Source organism: Nicotiana tomentosiformis, chromosome 6 (assembly GCF_000390325.3).
Source record: "Nicotiana tomentosiformis chromosome 6, ASM39032v3, whole genome shotgun sequence".
NCBI classification, from domain to species: Eukaryota; Viridiplantae; Streptophyta; class Magnoliopsida; order Solanales; family Solanaceae; genus Nicotiana; species Nicotiana tomentosiformis.
In genome coordinates this window covers 69845715-69864087 of record NC_090817.1, presented here as the reverse complement: position 1 = coordinate 69864087, position 18373 = coordinate 69845715, and the positions used below count along the sequence as shown (strand labels likewise).

Sequence of the window (18373 nt, the reverse complement as noted above, 5' to 3'; positions counted from 1 at the left end):
CAAATACGAGGCAAAATAAGACGACACATAAGAATAAGTGCCTGGATCAAACAAGATTGATGCATCTCTATGACAGACCAGAATAATACCTGTGATAACAGAATCAGATGCAACGGCCTCTGTCATTGCAGGAAGGGCATAATATCTAGCCTGACCTCCCCTCTAGGGCAACCTCTACATGTCCGACCACCACCGCTAGCTGGCTATGCAGGTGGAGTGACAACTGGTGCAGTAATCATGGCCTGAGAAGCTTTAGGGCTATATGGAATAGGTGGGGCCTGAGAAACCTGTGGAGGTGCGCCCATCCTAAGTCTGGGGCAATCCCTCATGATATGACGAGTGTCACCACACTCAAAACAAGCACTCGGAGGACGTGGCTGCTGGGACTGGCTCGGGCCTGGTCGACTAGACTGCCCGCTGAAAGCACCCCGTACAGGAGGTGCAGTAGACATTAGCGGTGCATAATATGAAACTTGAGGTCTGGGAGTAGCCGGAATACCACTGGAAGCTGGAAGTGCTGAATGAATAGGATGGCTCACATAACCTCTACCATGACGGGCTGTAGCTGGGGCACGAGAATTATTGTATGTGCCAGAATCTCGGGGTCTCTTAGCTTCCCTCTCTTCCCTCTCCCGGATCCGCATACCTTCCAATCTCCTAGCAATTGACACCACCTGTTGGTATGTGATGTCCATCTCTAGCTCTCGAGCCATACTGAATCTGATACTAGGGTGGAGACCCTCAATAAATTTGCGAACCCGCTCTCGAACAGTAGCAACTAGGGCTGGTGCATGTCTAGCCAAATCACTGAATCGGACCGCATATTCCGACACGGTCATAGAACCCTGGCGCAGTTGCTCAAACTCTACGCATCATGTATCTCTAAGACTCTGAGGAACATACTCTCTTAAGAACATATCTGAAAATTGAGTCCAAGTGAGTGAAGCTGCCTCAGCCGGACTAACCAACTCATATGCCCGCCACTACTGGTAGGCTGCTCCTCTAAGTTGGAATGTCGTGAAAGAAACCTCGCTGAAATCCACAATACCCATAGTACGAAAGATGCGGTGATATTCCTCCAGAAAACCTTGAGCATCCTCTGAAGCTAAACCGTTGAATGTGGGAGGATGGTATTTCTTGTACCTCTCGAGCCTGAGCTGCTCCCCCTCTGAAACTGTTGTCCTAACCTCAGACCGAACTGGGACAACTGGCTACACTGGTATAATCTCTGGGGCATGGTCAACCTGGCCCGTGGCTCTAGGGTACGGGTGGCGGGAGTCTGTGCTCCTCCCCTGGCCTGAGATGTGGCAGGAGCAAGTGGAATCAACCCTGCCTGAGCTAGAGTGCCAAACATGCTCAAAAACTGGGGAAGGGTCTCCTGAAGTGTAGGAGTAGTAACAAGCGTCTCAGGTGCCTGCTCTCGAACTGGAGCTACTAGTGGCTCTACTGCAGCAGCTCGTGCAGGTGCTCTGACCGCACCACGTAGTCTTCCTCGGCCTCTGCCCCGACCCCGGCCTCTTGCGGCTCTAACAGGGGGCGCGGGTGTCTGATCATTGGATCCAATTATGCGTGTACTCACCAACTATGAGAGAATAGAAAGACAATGGTTTAAAATTTTGAAGTCAACAAATGCGCACGATAAGAAATCAAAGAAGTAAATATTTTCCTAACAGTTCCATAGCCTACCGAAGATAAGTACAGACGTCTCCGTACCGATCCGCAAGATTCTACTAAACCTTTTGTGACTCATAATACCTATGAACCTATAGCTCTGATACCAACTTGTCATGACCCCAAATTTCCCTCCGTAGGATATCGTGATGGCACCTAGTCTCAAAGACTAGGTAAGCCTATCAATGCGGAATAACAGTAAAAATATGAAATAAATAAATTTGCAAATTCACATAATTATAACTCCCAAACCCCAATAGAAATAAGTCACAAGCTTCTAAGAATTTATCCTCAATGTATCTATATATTAGGGGCTAGAAAAAATAAGGAAGCAACATAATAATGATAGAAGGGGACTCCGGAGTCTGCGAACGCTGGCAGATATACTTCAAAGTCTCCATACACAGGTAGCTCACTGATGTCTGGACTGGTAGGATGTACCTGGATCTGCACAAAAAGATGTGCAGAAGCGTAGTATGAGTAAACTACAATGGTACACAGTAAGTGCCAAGCCTAACCTCGGTAGAGTAGTGACGAGGTCAGGTCAGGCCCTACTGAAATAATAAAAGACAAGGTGAAATGTTAAATAATATAATAAAAATAAAATGACAATGGAAATGAATCAAGTAAGTAGTATGTCACCAATTTACTACACAAAATAATGGCAAATAATACCTCGTGGAAACAAAACAGAATTCTTTTCAACTTTAAGAAAAATCACAACAATAATCAAAGACAACTACAACCATAAATCAATATCAACAAGGGCGCTCCCGAGGTACCGCCTCGTAGTCCAAATCATAAATAAATTCACAATATCTCGTTTCCTTATATCACCGCGGGAGCCTTCACATTTAATTTTAAAGAAAATATTTTTCTCCGAAATAACATCTTGTGTTTTAGCCACCCTTATCACACCGCATGACTTCTAGTAGTTCCCCTACTAGCCACGCGTATCAAGCCACCCTTATCTCAGGCCCTACTGGAATAATAAAAGACAAGATGAAATATTTAACAATATAATAAAAATGAAATGAAAATGAAAATGAATCAAGTAAGTAGTATATCACCAATTTACTACACAAAATAATGGCAAATAATACCTCGCGGAAACAAAACAGAATTCTTTTCAACTTTAAGAAAAATCACAACAATAATCAAAGACAACTACGGCCATAAATCAATATCAACAAGGGCACTCTCGAGGTACCGCCTCGTAGTCCCAAATCATAAATAAATTCACAATATCCCATTTCCTTATATCACCGCGGGAACCTTCACATTTAATTTTAAAGAAATTTTTTTTTTCCGAAATAGCATCCCGCGTTTTAGCCACCCTTATCACACCGCATGACTTCTAGTAGTTCCACTACTAGCCACGCGTATCAAGCCACCCTTATCTCACCGCATGCGTTTCAACACCCAAACCTTATACCACCGCATGCGTATCAATATCACAATATATTACAATTTGCACCTCAAGTGTCCAAATAATTCAACTTGCCAAAATAAATCAAAAATAATATTTTTTCACAATAAAGAGCTCACGGCTCATACCAAAATAAATCAACAATAATATTTCTCCACAATAAAGAGTTCACAGCTCCATCTCAATGAGTACAAAAATCTTACAAAATATTCAACAAAAATAATATTTTATAAATTTAACACCTGTCTAAATATCAAATTTTTAAATGTAAAATACTTCATTTTTAATAATATTTAATTTAAAGAAAATCAACCTCCAATTAATGCATAGAATAAAAGAAACCAAGTTTCAACTAAACAAGTAAAACAATTAGCACGAAAAGGCCAAGCAAATTTAAAGTATAAAAATCAGATCAATGATGAAGAATATAACACGATAAAATGATTTAATTAATATGCAGCAGTGATCTACACAAATAAAAAAGACATAACCTTTCACATTTAGTCCGTGTACACACTCGTCACCCCGTGTACATGACTTTTAACACATTGCAATTATCACATCAATACCAATCCTAGGGAAATTTCCCCCACACAAGGTTAGACAAAGCATTTACCTCGACTTGCTCCAATTTACTCAAGTAGTATGCCTTTTTCTTGATTTTCCGACTCCGATCGACTCGAATCTAGTCATAATTAATTCGATACAATCAACAAAAATTATAGAATCAATTCCATAAGAAAATACTACATTTTTCAATAAAAATTCAAAATTAACTCAAACATTGCTCGTGGGCCCACATCTCGAAATCCGGCGAAAGTTACGAAATATGAATGGCCATTCAACCATGAGTGTAACCATACCAAAGTGACTAAATTCCGATAACAATTCGACCCTCAAATCCTCAAATCTATCCAAGAGGGTTTTCAAATTTTTTCAACTTAAATCACCAATTAAATGTTAAAAACAGTGATGGATTTGGGTAATCTTACCAAAATTGAGTTAAGAACACCTACACCGATGTTTTCTCTGAAAATCTCCCAAAAATCGCCTCTTCCCGAGCTCCAATCCGTCAAAAATGAAAGTCCCATTTTCAAAACTTAAACTCTCTGCCCACACATTTACTCTACGCGATCGCGAACAATCACGCGCGATCGCGAAGCACAATTTTTCACTGCCTAGGTTTAACCCTACGAGATCGCAAACAATGTCACGTGATCGCGATGCACAAGATTCCAACTCTACGCGATCGCACCCCTCCTCACGCGATCGCATAGAGCAAACGCGTGGCCCAGCTTCCTCTCAAGTTTCCCCTACGCGGTCGCATAGAGCAAACGCGTGGCCCAGCTTCTTCTCAAGTTTCCCCTACGCGATCGCAAACAATGCCACGCTATTGCGATGCACAGATAGGCCCAACCTACGCTATCGTGGTTGACCTCACACGCTCGCGAAGAACAAAATCAATACTGCCTTCAACTAAGCCTACGCGATCGCATCCTAATCTTCGCGATCGTGAAGAAGGTTTGAAACACCAGCAAACAGCAGCTACCAGCAGTGCCAAAATGAAGGAAAATAATCTGAATACCATCTGAAATGCGCCCGAGCCCCTCGGGACCTCAACCAAATATACCAACAAGTCCTAATACATCATACGAACTTAGTCGAGTCTTCAGATGACATCCAACAACACTAAAATCACAATTCACACCCCAATTCAAGCTTAATGAAACTTAAGAATTTCTAACTTCTATATTTGATGCCGGAACCTATCAAATCAAGTCCAATTGATTTCAAATTTTGCACACAAGTCATAAATGACGTGACGGAACTATAAAAATTTTCGGAACTGAATTTTGACCCCGATATCAAAAAGTCAACTCCCCGGTCAAACTTCCAAACTTAAATTACTATTTTAGTCATTTCAAGTCTAATTTAACTACGGACTTCCAAATAAAATTCTGAATATGTTCCTAAATTTAAAATCACCATACCGAATTGTTGGAATCATCAAAATTCTATTCCGGGATCGTTTGCACATAGGTCGACATCCAGTTAACCTTTTCAACTTAAGTTTTAAACTTTGAAACTAAGTGTTTCAATTCATTCTAAAATCTTTCCGGACCCGAACCGACTACCCCGGCAAGTCACATAACAGTTATAAAGCATATAATGAGCAGTAAATAGGAGAATGGGGCTACAACTTTTAAAACGACTGGCCGGGTCGTTACAGTATGTATATAGAAAATTATAATAATGTTCAAAATTTATTTCCATACGCATTTTAAGATTTTTTTGTGTTAAAAAAGTTTACTGTTTACTAATTAAAAGTTATTCGTTGATAATATTTTAGTGATATGGTACTTGAGTATTGATTGAATGTTAGTTCACTTAGTTCACGAATGATGTTGTTAAGATATGTTGTCTTTTATCATTTAGATAACTTTTAATTATAATACTAAAATTATAATATAAATATTATTTAACTAAATTATTTGCATAGAAGGTAAATTTTTAAGATTTTAAATCCTACGTATTAGAACTTTCTTCCAAAAAGCAAGACTTTATATTTACAGCTTGTTTGGATGGTTGTTACATATCGTTTCATAATGTATCGTATCGTAGTGTATTGTATTGTACTGTGTCGTTTGATAAATACAATGTTTGGATAGATTGTGTCGTTTGCCATCATTCCATGATATCACACACCAGCAATATGAAGAATAAACTTGCAATATTATAAAGAAAAATTATGACACATGGTAAAATTACTATATAAAAAAGTAGGGTAAATGATAAAATAAAATTATTTAATAATAATGAAGGGTGAGATTGAGATAAAAAGACAAGGTAACGACGCGACCACACCAAATCAGTCGTTACATAAAGTGGCACATTTTGTCGTTATGTAATGACGGATTTAACGATACAATACAATAAAATTTAAGTAACAATCAAAACAAACATCGTACAATACAATGGGTAACAACCATCCAAACAAGCTGTTACAGTTTGCCCAAGTATTTCATGCTAAAAACTTCTGTGGAATTTGGTTGCTTTTTCTATATCTTTTTTAGTTATTTTAAATAAGGAAGAACTTAGTAATGAAAACTTACATAGTTCTCAACACGTATTTCGTGATTAAAGAAAATGATAAAGGGGTATTAATTAAGCAAAATGAGTTTATATAAGGTAAAAGTTTAATTAATTTGCCTTTAAAGTCCTATAGTCAAATAAGGAACAATTTAGTAAGCAAAATTGTAGTTGATTTAAAAGTGCTAAATATTAGAAAAATAACTTAAGTTAGATGACTATTTTATCTAATGTGAAACCTATTTTTAAAAGGTAAAAAAAGCGAACGACATTTCGCTAAGGGTCTTCATGCTTTTAATATAATATAGATAGATGTATTATGCTTCTCATGCAGTTATGGAACCCAGAACTCTAATTTTCAAATTCAAATAAATTGAATGTCCGAGAACAATAATTGATAAAGTAAACCCTCCTAAAGAGAATTTGGTTATTGTTATGAAATAAAAGCAACTTAGTAAAACATGAACAAGACATGTTGTTATGAAATAAAAGCAATTTAGTAAAACATGAACAAGAAATAGAGATAGAGAGAAGGAAGATGTTTTCTTCTTCAATTGTGTGTATTTTCTTATCTATTACAAGGCCTTTATATAGGCATGAAAAGTGAAGAAAAATATGTCATTGAATATGTCATTAAGCATAGAAATATGTCATTGAATGTCATTAAGCATTTGAGAAGATCATGGAGGAAGAGTAGACATCCACCATAATTTGATTTTTCTTATAACACTCCCCCTTGGATGTCCATAGATAATGTGCCTCGTTAAAACCTTATTAGGAAAAAAAACCCCTATGGAAAAAAGATCATAGTGAAGGAAAAAGAGTACACATGTTTAGAAATACGCCTTTTGGTTGCCTCGTTAAAAACCTTGCAAGAAAAACCCAGTGGAACAAAACCTTGTAAGGGTAAAAGAGTACAACGCGTATTAACTCCCCCTGATGAGAGCATCAATTCACATCCTTGAGCCTTCGCTTCCCAATCTTGTACACTAATTTCTTGAAGGTTGATGTCGGTAGAGATTTGGTGAACAGATCAGCCATATTATCACTTGAACGGATCTGTTGCACATTGATATCACCATTCTTTTGAAGATCATGTGTGAAAAATAACTTTGGTGAAATTTACTTTGTCCTATCCTCTTTTATGAATCATCCCTTCAATTGGGCTATGCATGCTGCATTGTATTCAAATAATATTGTGGGTAGTTTGTCATACTTCAAACCACATTTGTCTTGAATAAGGTGTATTATAGACCTCAACCATACACATTCTCGACTTGCTTCATGAATAGCAATTATCTCAGCATGATTAGATGAAGTAGCCACGATTGATTGCTTAGTCGATCGCCAAGATATGGCAGTGTCTCCATATGTAAATACATAGCCTGTTTGAGATCGAGCCATGTGTGAGTCAGATAAATACCCAGCATCGGCATAACCAACAAGATCGGGATTGTAATCATTGCTATAAAATAAGCCCATATCGGTAGTCCCTTTTAGATACTGCAATATGTGTTTGATTCCATTTCAATGTCTCCTTGTATGAGCAGAGTTATATCTTGCCAAGACATTAACTGAAAAAGTTATGTCAGGCCTTGTAGTGTTAGCAAGATACATTAGCGCACCAATTGCACTAAGATATGGTACTTCAACACCAAGAAGCTCTTCATTATTTTCATGAGGTCGGAATGGATCTTTATTTATATAGAGTGATCTCACAACCATCGGGGTACTCAATGGATGTGCTTTATCCATATAGAATTGCTTTAAAATCTTTTTAGTGTACGCTGGTTGATGAAAAAAATTCCATCTTTCATATACTCAATTTGTAGACCAAGACAAAATCTTGTCTTTCCAAGATCTTTCATTTCAAATTCTTTCTTTAAATAGTCTACTGCTTTAGGAAGATCCCCAAGAGTTCTAATGATATTTAAATCATCAACATACACAACGATTATAACAAATTCAGATCCAGATCTTTCTATAAAGACACAAGGATAAATTGAATCATTCTTGTACCCTTCTTTCAACAGGTACTCACTCAGGCGATTATACCACATGCGCCCTGATTGTTTCAATTCGTATAAGAATTTTTGAAGTTTTATTTAATAAATTTCTTGGAAACCTTAATATGCTTCAGAACAATTTAAATCCTTCAATGATTTCCATTATACGCATATCACGTTTTTCTTGTATTGTCAGATTAAAACCTGAAATGGCGACATCCACCACAGGAGAACATGTCTCTATATAATCAATGCCAGGATATTTACAAAGCTTCTTGTGACACAAGTCGTCTTTATGTCTATCGACTTGACCTTCTTCTTTTTTTTCGCACTAGAACACATTTATACCTTCAATGGCTTTATACTTTCAGGTGTTGGGACTATCCGTCCACCTTCATTTTTTTTAGGTGAAATTAATTTTTATTGCGTATTTTTCATTTGGCCAATCATTTATCTGTCCAAATTTCATGACAGATTTGAGCTCAAGATCATCATCAATATTAATAATATTGAGCTCTACATTATATTAACAATATCGTCGACGATCATTTTATATCGGTTCTACTATTACCCAATAAAGACATAACTTATTGAGATCTATTTATCTTATTATTTTCAGGTACCTAAGCCTCTCCTACGAGGTCTTATAAAGTGTTATGTCGTGGTGCTCTTCTGGAGCACTTGCCTCCTTATTATGACCATCTTGAACATTTGCTCCTCTATTTCTTCAAGGAGTTTTATCTTTGGAACCGATTAGTCTATTATGCTTCACGCATGTCATAGACTCTATTCATTATGAACTTTATTTTATTTGGAGCATTAGCAGATGAATATGACATTTAGCTTTGGGTCAGCAAATACGCCTGGCAATATTTAACAAATGAATTATCACTTGAACTTCAAGTTCACATTTTGTCGTACGAGGATCTAGATGTACTCATAATAATTCATTACATGCATTACTTTTTCAGCTGCCCATTTTCTCCCCCTATTGTTGGTATCACCAACAAATATCCCTAACCTTATTTGGGGATCCATCTTTATATATTGTGGTGAAACAATTAAATCATATAGCATATTCATATTTCTAGATGGAAATTGTTTGGTTCCTGACCCTGAACCGATTGTGATAGGGAGAACTTATCATAACTTGGCTAGATGCGTACAAGTGCAGTTGTATATTAAATAATACATCACATACCAAATTTTATTTTGGCAGTTTTGTTCTCATAACCAATGGTTTAGATATAATTGGAGGCATACAATTTTTGCTAAACCATTTTGGATTTAAACCAGTATTATCAAGATAAATCATCATAATTTATATTCTGGAACCGTGCTCTAATAATTTGAGCAATCAATATTGCAAAAACCAAACTGCAAGTTGATAACAAATGCACATGTGCCCATAGAATAAATGCATATATTAAAATCATATAATAGTAAACGGTCCACGTGGAAGGTGACTGTGCCCATATATTTATCACCTTTTATTCGTTCCATAAATCAAGGGATTCAATCCCAACCTTAACTGGTATATCATGAGAATAAGCAGCACCGAAAAATTCTTGAAGAATCTTATATTTCTTCAATATATGCCAATGTAATTCTCAATTAATTTTTCGCATCATAATTCAACCGAGATGGTCAATCGGTCATGCCAACTAATATTTATTTCAGTAAATCTCTAGTTTACTTGTGACATATGATTCCATCATCATGCTTATATTTGTGTAGTACAAATAGAAAGAAAATCGGGTAATCTTTCATATTTACCCGTTATGATTATAGAAATATGAAGATATTCAATATTTCATTCATTTATAGTCTCAAAATGCCAACCACTTTGACGTATACATTTGAAACTCAAAAAGTTTCTTTTGAGACTTTACAATATCAATGTCGTGAATAATTTTTTTCATCCGGGTAGTAACAAATTAATTTTTCCGGAGCTCTTAATAACTTTTGTACTACAAGATCTTTTGTCACACCATTCATATGTGAAATGTCTCATTTACGGAGAAACTTATATCTTAATAAATTGTCATGGTTAAAATCATCATAAGCAAAATCACTTCTTGCTTTAATTTTGCCTTTAATAATCTTTTATAAGGCACACCAAAATATTTTTTGGCGTATCACATGTACGCGACCAATGACATATTCATGTAACCACACAATAATATTTATTCTCTTTATTTCACTCAAACCTCCCTCAGAGGTGAGTTGTGTGGTATTCATCTAATCATGCATTGCATGTATTTATTCATTACTTTTATCATATATTGCCACATTCACCTTTAGGAATGAGTCTGCATTCTTAATGCTTATCACAAGTCACATTCTCTTTGGATCATAATCAATGTCGTGCTTTATTATTTTTCATATCAATTTGATGGTAAACATTGCCTTCACATTTTGAAGGACTATTTTGAGAACCCCTTATTGTTCTCCTTTTATAATCATAGTGATAATTATTATTATTTTGATCTTTGGAACGCCTACGTTCATTATTCAACCACTTGTCTTCATTCAGACTTGTTATGCGCCACTACCACATTCACTTCAAGAATGGAGCAAATCAAGTGGGACAATATTCATGCCTTTTCATGAAAAATATATTATTTTTCTTTAGTCATTATTATATTATCAATATGGTATAGTGAGACTCAAACCAAATATCTTGCCAATATAAAGGCATGTTAGGCCATAATGAATTCTGACTCAAACCCAACTCTTATCATCATGGAGCATCAAGACTTGATCCTGATGTCTTACCCTCATGGTTCATTGTGACTTGAACTCATTGAAGTTGATATCATTAATAGCAAAGGACAAAAACAATTTCAAATACGAAAGAAATGCTTACCTTTTGAGTTAAACTATTCATAATGTCATTTGGATATAATTCTCAACAATAGACTTTTCGTTTACTCAAATCAGCTAAGTAATTAGTGTCAAACAGATATATGAAAATATAAAATAATATTAAAAATTCACATGTGGTCTTTACTGAAATAAGCTTACTTCAAAATGAAAGTGATATGACCAAAACATTAAAGAAAAATGATGTATCAAATAGAATAATATAGTACTACTAGTTACCATACATTTTTGTGGAAACTAAGTATTATGCTCTCTAAAAAAACAAAGAGATATAACAGAACCTTTAGGTTAATCAGGGAATCAAAGAAAAATTAGGGAACAAATCTCTGTCTACTATCTACTACTATATGCTTTCCATATAGAAATGATTCAACGTGTTAATTTGATAAGAACTATCACAAATAAAAATTTTAGTGTAGTACATACTTCTTGTACTAATATTTTATCTTATTAAAATAAAATAGTTACGAGTATTATTATTATTATTACTATTATTATATTTTAAGGGCATGAATCATTAAAATAGTGAAAAATAATTTTCTACTTATCCAACTCAATCCACAAATAAATTTTACTAAACATTAAAGCTACTTTTGATATAAGAAGACAATTGTGCTCTAATCAAATATATATGGAACACAATGTTAGGAATTCTTTTCCTTTTCTAACCATGTAAGCATAAAAAAATAATTGAAGCTAAGTTTCACACATATGCAAATTAAGATTTTTGGTTTGATTATCATGTTGTCATATTGCATATAAGTGTAAACTCAAAGCTAGACATGAATTAAACTCAAAGCTAGACATGAATTAGCAAACATATGCTGACATAAGAATTTAAAAGTAGAGTTTACTGGACCGAAAAGAAATTTGACTAACTCTAGTTGAAAGAAGATAAAATTCGATTAAAGCACATAATCTCCAATTGGTTAGAGCATCGTGCTGATAACGTGTTATTAAATAAAAGCAACTTAGTAAAACATGAACAAGACATGTTATGAAATAAAAGCAATTTAGTAAAACATGAACAAGAAATGGAGATAGAGAGAAGAAGAGGTTTTCTTCTTCAATTGTGTGTATTTTCTTATCTATTACAAGGCTTTTATATATGCATGAAAAATAAAGAAAAATATGTCATTGAATATGTCATTAAGCATAGAAATATGTCATTGAATGTCATTAAGCATTTGAGAAGATCGTGGAGGAAGAGTAGACATCCACCATAATTTGATTTTTCTTATAACAGTTATCCATTTTGGAATAAGACAGTAATAATAAATTTGACAGTTTCCAACTCTTGATAACAAAATCACTTTGAAATTCTCTAAAAAGCCGTGCTGGCAATGATTAAATAATTCAGTACATCCACAGAGTCAAAATCCTTTAACTGTGCCATGAACAAAACTATTTTTGTAGAACTCACAGTGTCTACTCTTTATCCACAAGGGATGAAGAGCTTCCTAAAGGAAACAGGTTCATTCCCAGCCTGTGGCGCCAGCAGTTGGGGCGGCATCTGACACAGGAACTGGAACAGGTGCAGCTGCAGTGTCCCAGCCTCCTCCCTCAGCCACTGCAATTTTTCCAAATAAAAGAATGTAAAGTTACTAGTGCTGCCAAATTTTGGCTAAACAATAGACAAAAAACTAAACTCAAAATCATCAGATGATTGGAGAGGAGGTTCAACTACAGTCTGAGGAGAAAAAAGAAACAAGCAAACCACCATCTGCTAAGACAATCTCAGAGCTTCCAACTAGTATCAAATTTCTTAGCAGAAAATATGACAATAACCATAGCGATATACAAAGGGAGATGAAAGAACGATATAGAGTGACTAGTTTGGCAGTTGCTCTGTCACGTCAACATCCAGGGCTAATTTCATGAAACAGTATAACAAACTAACCTCCTTCACCTGACCAACCACTAGCAACTACTGGACCAGAAGGTGCAGCATCTCCAGTCCACTGGGCCTCAGGGATTTGGCTACTAGACCAGTCACCACCGAGGGCAGCACCAGCAGAGTAGTCTGCATAATCGATTGCAGGTGCTTCCTCTTCTTGTTGCTCCTTAGCCTCTTCAGGCTCCCGGTAAAAGAAGAGATCAACCTGCAACAATGGAAATTAACACACATAAATGAAATACTGATATTCACAGCCAAAAAACGTCATAATTTATAATTAAAATTCAGTTGTACCGGTTGCAAAATGGAGCATTAAGCTATCAATTGACCTTGAGAGGAGCATGCAACCAACAAAGGCAAAATGAAGAAGATGCAATTAGAGCTTAAAGATAGTCTTTACCATGACATCCCATTTATGTCCTTGATTAATGGAACCACGCATCTGCAGTACCATCCTCGCTAAGAGCCAGAAAAGAACACCAATACTATGCTTTCCTTTGTTATTCGCAGGGATGCCAATGTCAACGTAGCGCATTGGAGAGTCAGTGTCACAAAAAGCAATAGTTGGGATGTTCCCAAGCGCAGCCTCTTTGATTGGCTGCAAAGTATTCAAACAGGTTATAAATCATTGGAAGGCTTAAAAAAGAGATGATGAGTATCAGGAAAGTACGTAAAAACCTGATGATCTGTTCTTGGATCAGTGAGAATCAGGAGTCTTGGCTCACTGTATGACGTCTGAAGCTGGTTGGTAAACGTTCCAGGGGTATGACGTCCAGCAATTGCATTTGCACCAGTATACTGTGCAAACTTCAAGACAGCTCTCTGCCCATATGGCCTGGCAGATTGCACAATTATGTCCTTAGGATTCTCAATAGCAACAATTACCCTGGCAGCCATTTGAAGCTTTTCCCATGTCTTTCCGAGATTAATGATGTAGATACCTAAGAATATAAATATATAGGTCAAGATAAGCAGAGATTAGAACTTAAAATTAGACAAATAAAAGCCACCCCGAAGATATATTTTGTTGAAGTAGTCAAAAACGGAGGATGAATATTGCAGGGAAAAATATCACTATGAAATAAATGATTCTATGTCAACTAAGTAATTCACAGGGTCATGTCTTGTGTCACCCCAGAGATGCACGTGCACCGGTTTGTAGGTGTGAAAATATGGTGAATAAAAGTGTTAAAAAGGGATGAGGTAGACCTAAAATCACATGGAAAGAAATTGTCTCGAAAGACCTACAAATACTTGGAATCAATACAGGCTTAGCTAAATAGGGCCAAACGAAAGAAAAAGATACATATAGGTGAGTTAGGAATAGGCTTTAAATTTGTTAAAGTACTTCTAGTATTATTACTATTTAACTTATTTTCACCACTACTCCTATTTCATTTTGGCATGATGATAATATGAGTTGAGCTTAAGGAAAAAAATTAGGATTTATATCGTTGACACCAACTTTGTATGGGACTGAGGCGTAGTTGTTGTTGTCATAGTCTTTAGACATGAAAAATCAGAACATTGAAAAGATCATCTAGTTGAGTAACCAGCATTTCCAGATAGACTAAGCTGACAAATCTGCAGCATATTGGACTCAGTCTTAGCAAATTAAAGATGCTTCTTTTCATTCAATGCATGTTGTCCCTCGGAGTACAAGTATAAATTTGATATTCCGTGAACTAGTTAGAGTGACCCTATAAAACTCCTCACTAACAATTCCACTTGCACCCAAGGGTGTGGCTAATAATAAAGTGGGTGGAGAACCATGAGGTCTCGGGTTCAAATCCGAGCATAGACAATAAACGCAAGGTGATTTCTTCTCATCTGCTAAGCTTTGGGGGATAGAGTTGTCTCGTACATGTGCTGGTAGGAGATAAGTGTGTGTAAACTGGCCCGGATACCAGTCATCAAAAAAATATCCACTATATATATTTGACTAACGAATTAAATTACGGCTTATATTTGATTGATTGAAATCTAACAGTTCGATAAAAGTGCATCACTATAAGCATTTGCAAATGTGTGCATAAACTCGTGCTATTTACTGCTAATATATAATGTTTCATCATCATGAAATGAGCATATATTGAAAGAAATGAGACAAGTAGTAACATTATAAGAATATATACCGTCGTTGCGGCGCTTGAAGACGTAACGTTCCATTTGGAAGTCACAATTCTTAGTGCCGAGGTGGACTTCGGCAGCCAACATCATCTGTATGTCGGCTTCTTTTGTCGACAGTGTCCTTCCTTCCGCCGCCATAGTTGTGCTCTGTTTCTTCCCCTTCACCTAGTCTGCTGCTACTAGGGTTTTTGGCTTTGCGGCAGATCGAGACTAACACCAACTCTTCTGTAAACCTTTTTGTATCGAAGAACTGACTATAAAAGGTTACTCGTATTGGGCTGGACCATTGTGGATTTTTGGGCTGGTCCATGTCGCTATTTTGAGGGTGATTTGCACAAGGGAAAATTACCTCACACATCAAACATATATATTGTATTTACCATTCGTAACTATACTTTTAGAAAATTTACCATTCGTAATTATATTTGAATTTAATAGTAAATCCATGTAATAAGAGATTAATTATTTTGAACTGTAACTTGTAGCTTAGTTAGTTAGAGCCCCGCTTAGTTAGCGGAGGTCTTGAGTTCAACTCTCAACAAGAGCATTTTATTTTTCTATATTTCTGTATTTTGGATTGGTTGTATTCGTTGTGCGAACGAATACAGTTGATGCAAGTTATATCCTTTGTATACACCCTTGTATTTCGCCTTGGTTACAGTTGATACATGTTGTATTCATTGCACAAATGTATATAATTGCTCGAACGACTACAGTTGATACATGTAGTATTCATTGCGCATTTGAATAGAAGTGACACAAGTTAAACTGATAGCAATTGAACAATAGCTAAGAATAGTAATTAGGCAAATTATAGTTACTAGGCTCTAAACGATAGTGCTTTATGAAAATTCATCTTTGCATAATAGGATCTCGAGGATCATTCCGTAAAAATGGTGTGGGCTGGCCAGTTTTTCGACCGCGATTAATATTTAATTACCATCTGAAATATAATTACAGAATAATTAAATGATTATTTTACTATTTACTCTTTATCTCATTCATCATACCCAAAACAATATTTACGAAATAGTGGTAGATTTTCAACTCTTTAAATTTTTAAAACTTAAATGTAAATAAGCCATGTTATCCATGCTCAACCATTTCTATTTGAGATTCAGACAACAACTTAATGCTAATCGTTTTTTTCAATTGGTATGGAGTTTCACTTTTATAAATTCTAACTCCGTGATATTATTTTGGAGTTCTGAATTGCAAAATTAAATTCAAGGATGGTGTGATGGAGTTAAAGCTTTTATGTATGAAATACCAGTACAGTGCGCTAAGGTTCAAACTTATATGAGAACCCCAGCTTACAATGAAAGAGTGAAGCATTCTGGACGAGGTCTTGCTTGGCATGAAGCTCCAATTGAAATCTTTTGATGAAGCCTTGTTAGATTTGATGCACTACTTAGGCACTTGTATAAAGACCTGGCTCTTGCCATGTTCTCTCTCTAAACAATTGAATTAGTAAAGTACGAATTTAAATAACATAGGAGGTTTTTACATGAAAAATCTCATTGCTTAAGGGAGTAAAAATATCTACCCAACTCTGGGATTTCTCTCAACAAAACTTCACTACAAACTCTTATAATCTAAGAGACTAAATCTTAGTCACTTGACTGCCTACAATCATTTTGATTGTAGCAAAACGCTCAAGCTAACTCTAGTCTAAGACTTGAATTCTCTTACAAAGAAAAACCTCTCAAAAGTGCTTCTTAACTAAGGAAATAAGGTTATAATTTCAAAACACCTATTACAAGTTTTTGACAAACTAAAGAACTAGAGGAATCTCAAGGCTTGGTTCTTCAGTTTGATCTCTCTCTTGCTCTCACGATTTACTTCTTGCTTTTTGTTCTTTTAACGTAAGTGCTCTCTCTTGTAAGAAGACAATTTCAAAGTATATATAAACACACGTTAACAGTAAGAGTTAGAAATAAATAAGGAAACTATAAAGGATCTCCTAACCCTAGAAAATAACCAAAGTATAAGGAAATTATATTTCTTCCTTAAATGAACTCCAAATTTAGCTCTACTTCCTTACAAACTTGGTCTCCAAATTAACAATAAAGATCCTCCGGGATTCTCTATTGATTGGGTGGCTACTAGGTCATCAAACCCAAAATAATATAATATTTCGTGCAAAAGTGAATCCTACTCCCGCTAGAATTAAGTATGAGCACTTTACAAGAACCAACCGAAGAATCAGGTCCTTCAGCCTGTTTCTAAGCGACATAATTGTTAATCATCAAAACTCTAATTTCTAACAATTTCTCACCTTTTTATGATGACAAACAAATGTACAAGGAAGCCCCATATAATGCATGCATGTAACACAAAATAATACATACACATGCATCCAACACAGAATAACATATACACAATACTTAAGAACATATTATATGAAAAGAAGCTTAAATAGGTTCTTTTTTATCACTTTTGTGTATATTTTAATTTTTTCCCCTATTGGCATCATTGAAAAAATTAATATCATATAGTATGCCAAACATGTAACAAGAGAGTAATCTCAATCCTATGCCCACTAGGGCTACACATCAAACAATCAGATTAAACGCTCTCAAGAATATCAATCGAAGGATGTTAGCCAACAAAAACGGTAAAATCAAAGCAAATAAGAATTATATTTAAAAGACCAGATGCAATATTCAAGCAGGCACTACAACACCACAATAGAACTAAAAAACATGATTGTTCCATAAAATACTACCTGATCAAAAGGAGAATTTGACAAATTTCATAAGGAACAATGTAAAAGATCATATTCAAGGATTTTGGAAATTTTTGAAGTTTTTTTTTCTTTATCAACTGAAGTAACAATTCTCCCTTTCACCATTTTGTGTCTAGTGAACTACAATACCTTATCAACTTTCTTCTTTTCAGTCTTTTTTTCATTTGTTCTTGCTAGAATCAATAACTAATTTTTTTGTTGCATGCACTCTTCTTTTCCTTCTTCTTAACAACATTAAGCTTAATACTTTTCCTTTTTATTTCAACTTCTGGTTCCCCCTTAATATGTGCATCCTCTTCTCTTTCTGAATCATTTTTTTAATTTTCTTCTAGGCTTCAAGGGCAAGAAAACTTTTCTTTGCTAACCTTTTTGTCACTATTTTTTTTTTTGAATATTGAGGGTTTGGATGATTTAGATTTTTTTAAAAGAGTTTGAGACAATTTGGGAATGAGTTCTTCTCATCTCAAGTGTTGTGATTGACAACCTTTAAGACACGTGAGAGGTTGGGAGTTCAA

The 18373-nt window shown here is 35.5% G+C and overlaps 1 protein-coding gene across 1 annotated transcript; it reads right to left on the bottom strand.

Moving 5' to 3' along the window:
• Nucleotides 1–12379: 12379 nt before the first annotated feature.
• Nucleotides 12380–15345, bottom strand: LOC104097728 (small ribosomal subunit protein uS2-like). The gene is made up of 5 exons (XM_009604343.4): nt 15115–15345; nt 13658–13920; nt 13380–13577; nt 12983–13184; nt 12380–12652 (listed from the first exon to the last, which is right to left on the bottom strand). Exons 1-5 carry the CDS (start codon nt 15245–15247, stop codon nt 12558–12560), a joined length of 891 nt encoding a protein of 296 aa, XP_009602638.1. The 5' UTR covers nt 15248–15345; the 3' UTR covers nt 12380–12557.
• Between the last annotated feature and the right edge of the window lie 3028 nt (nt 15346–18373).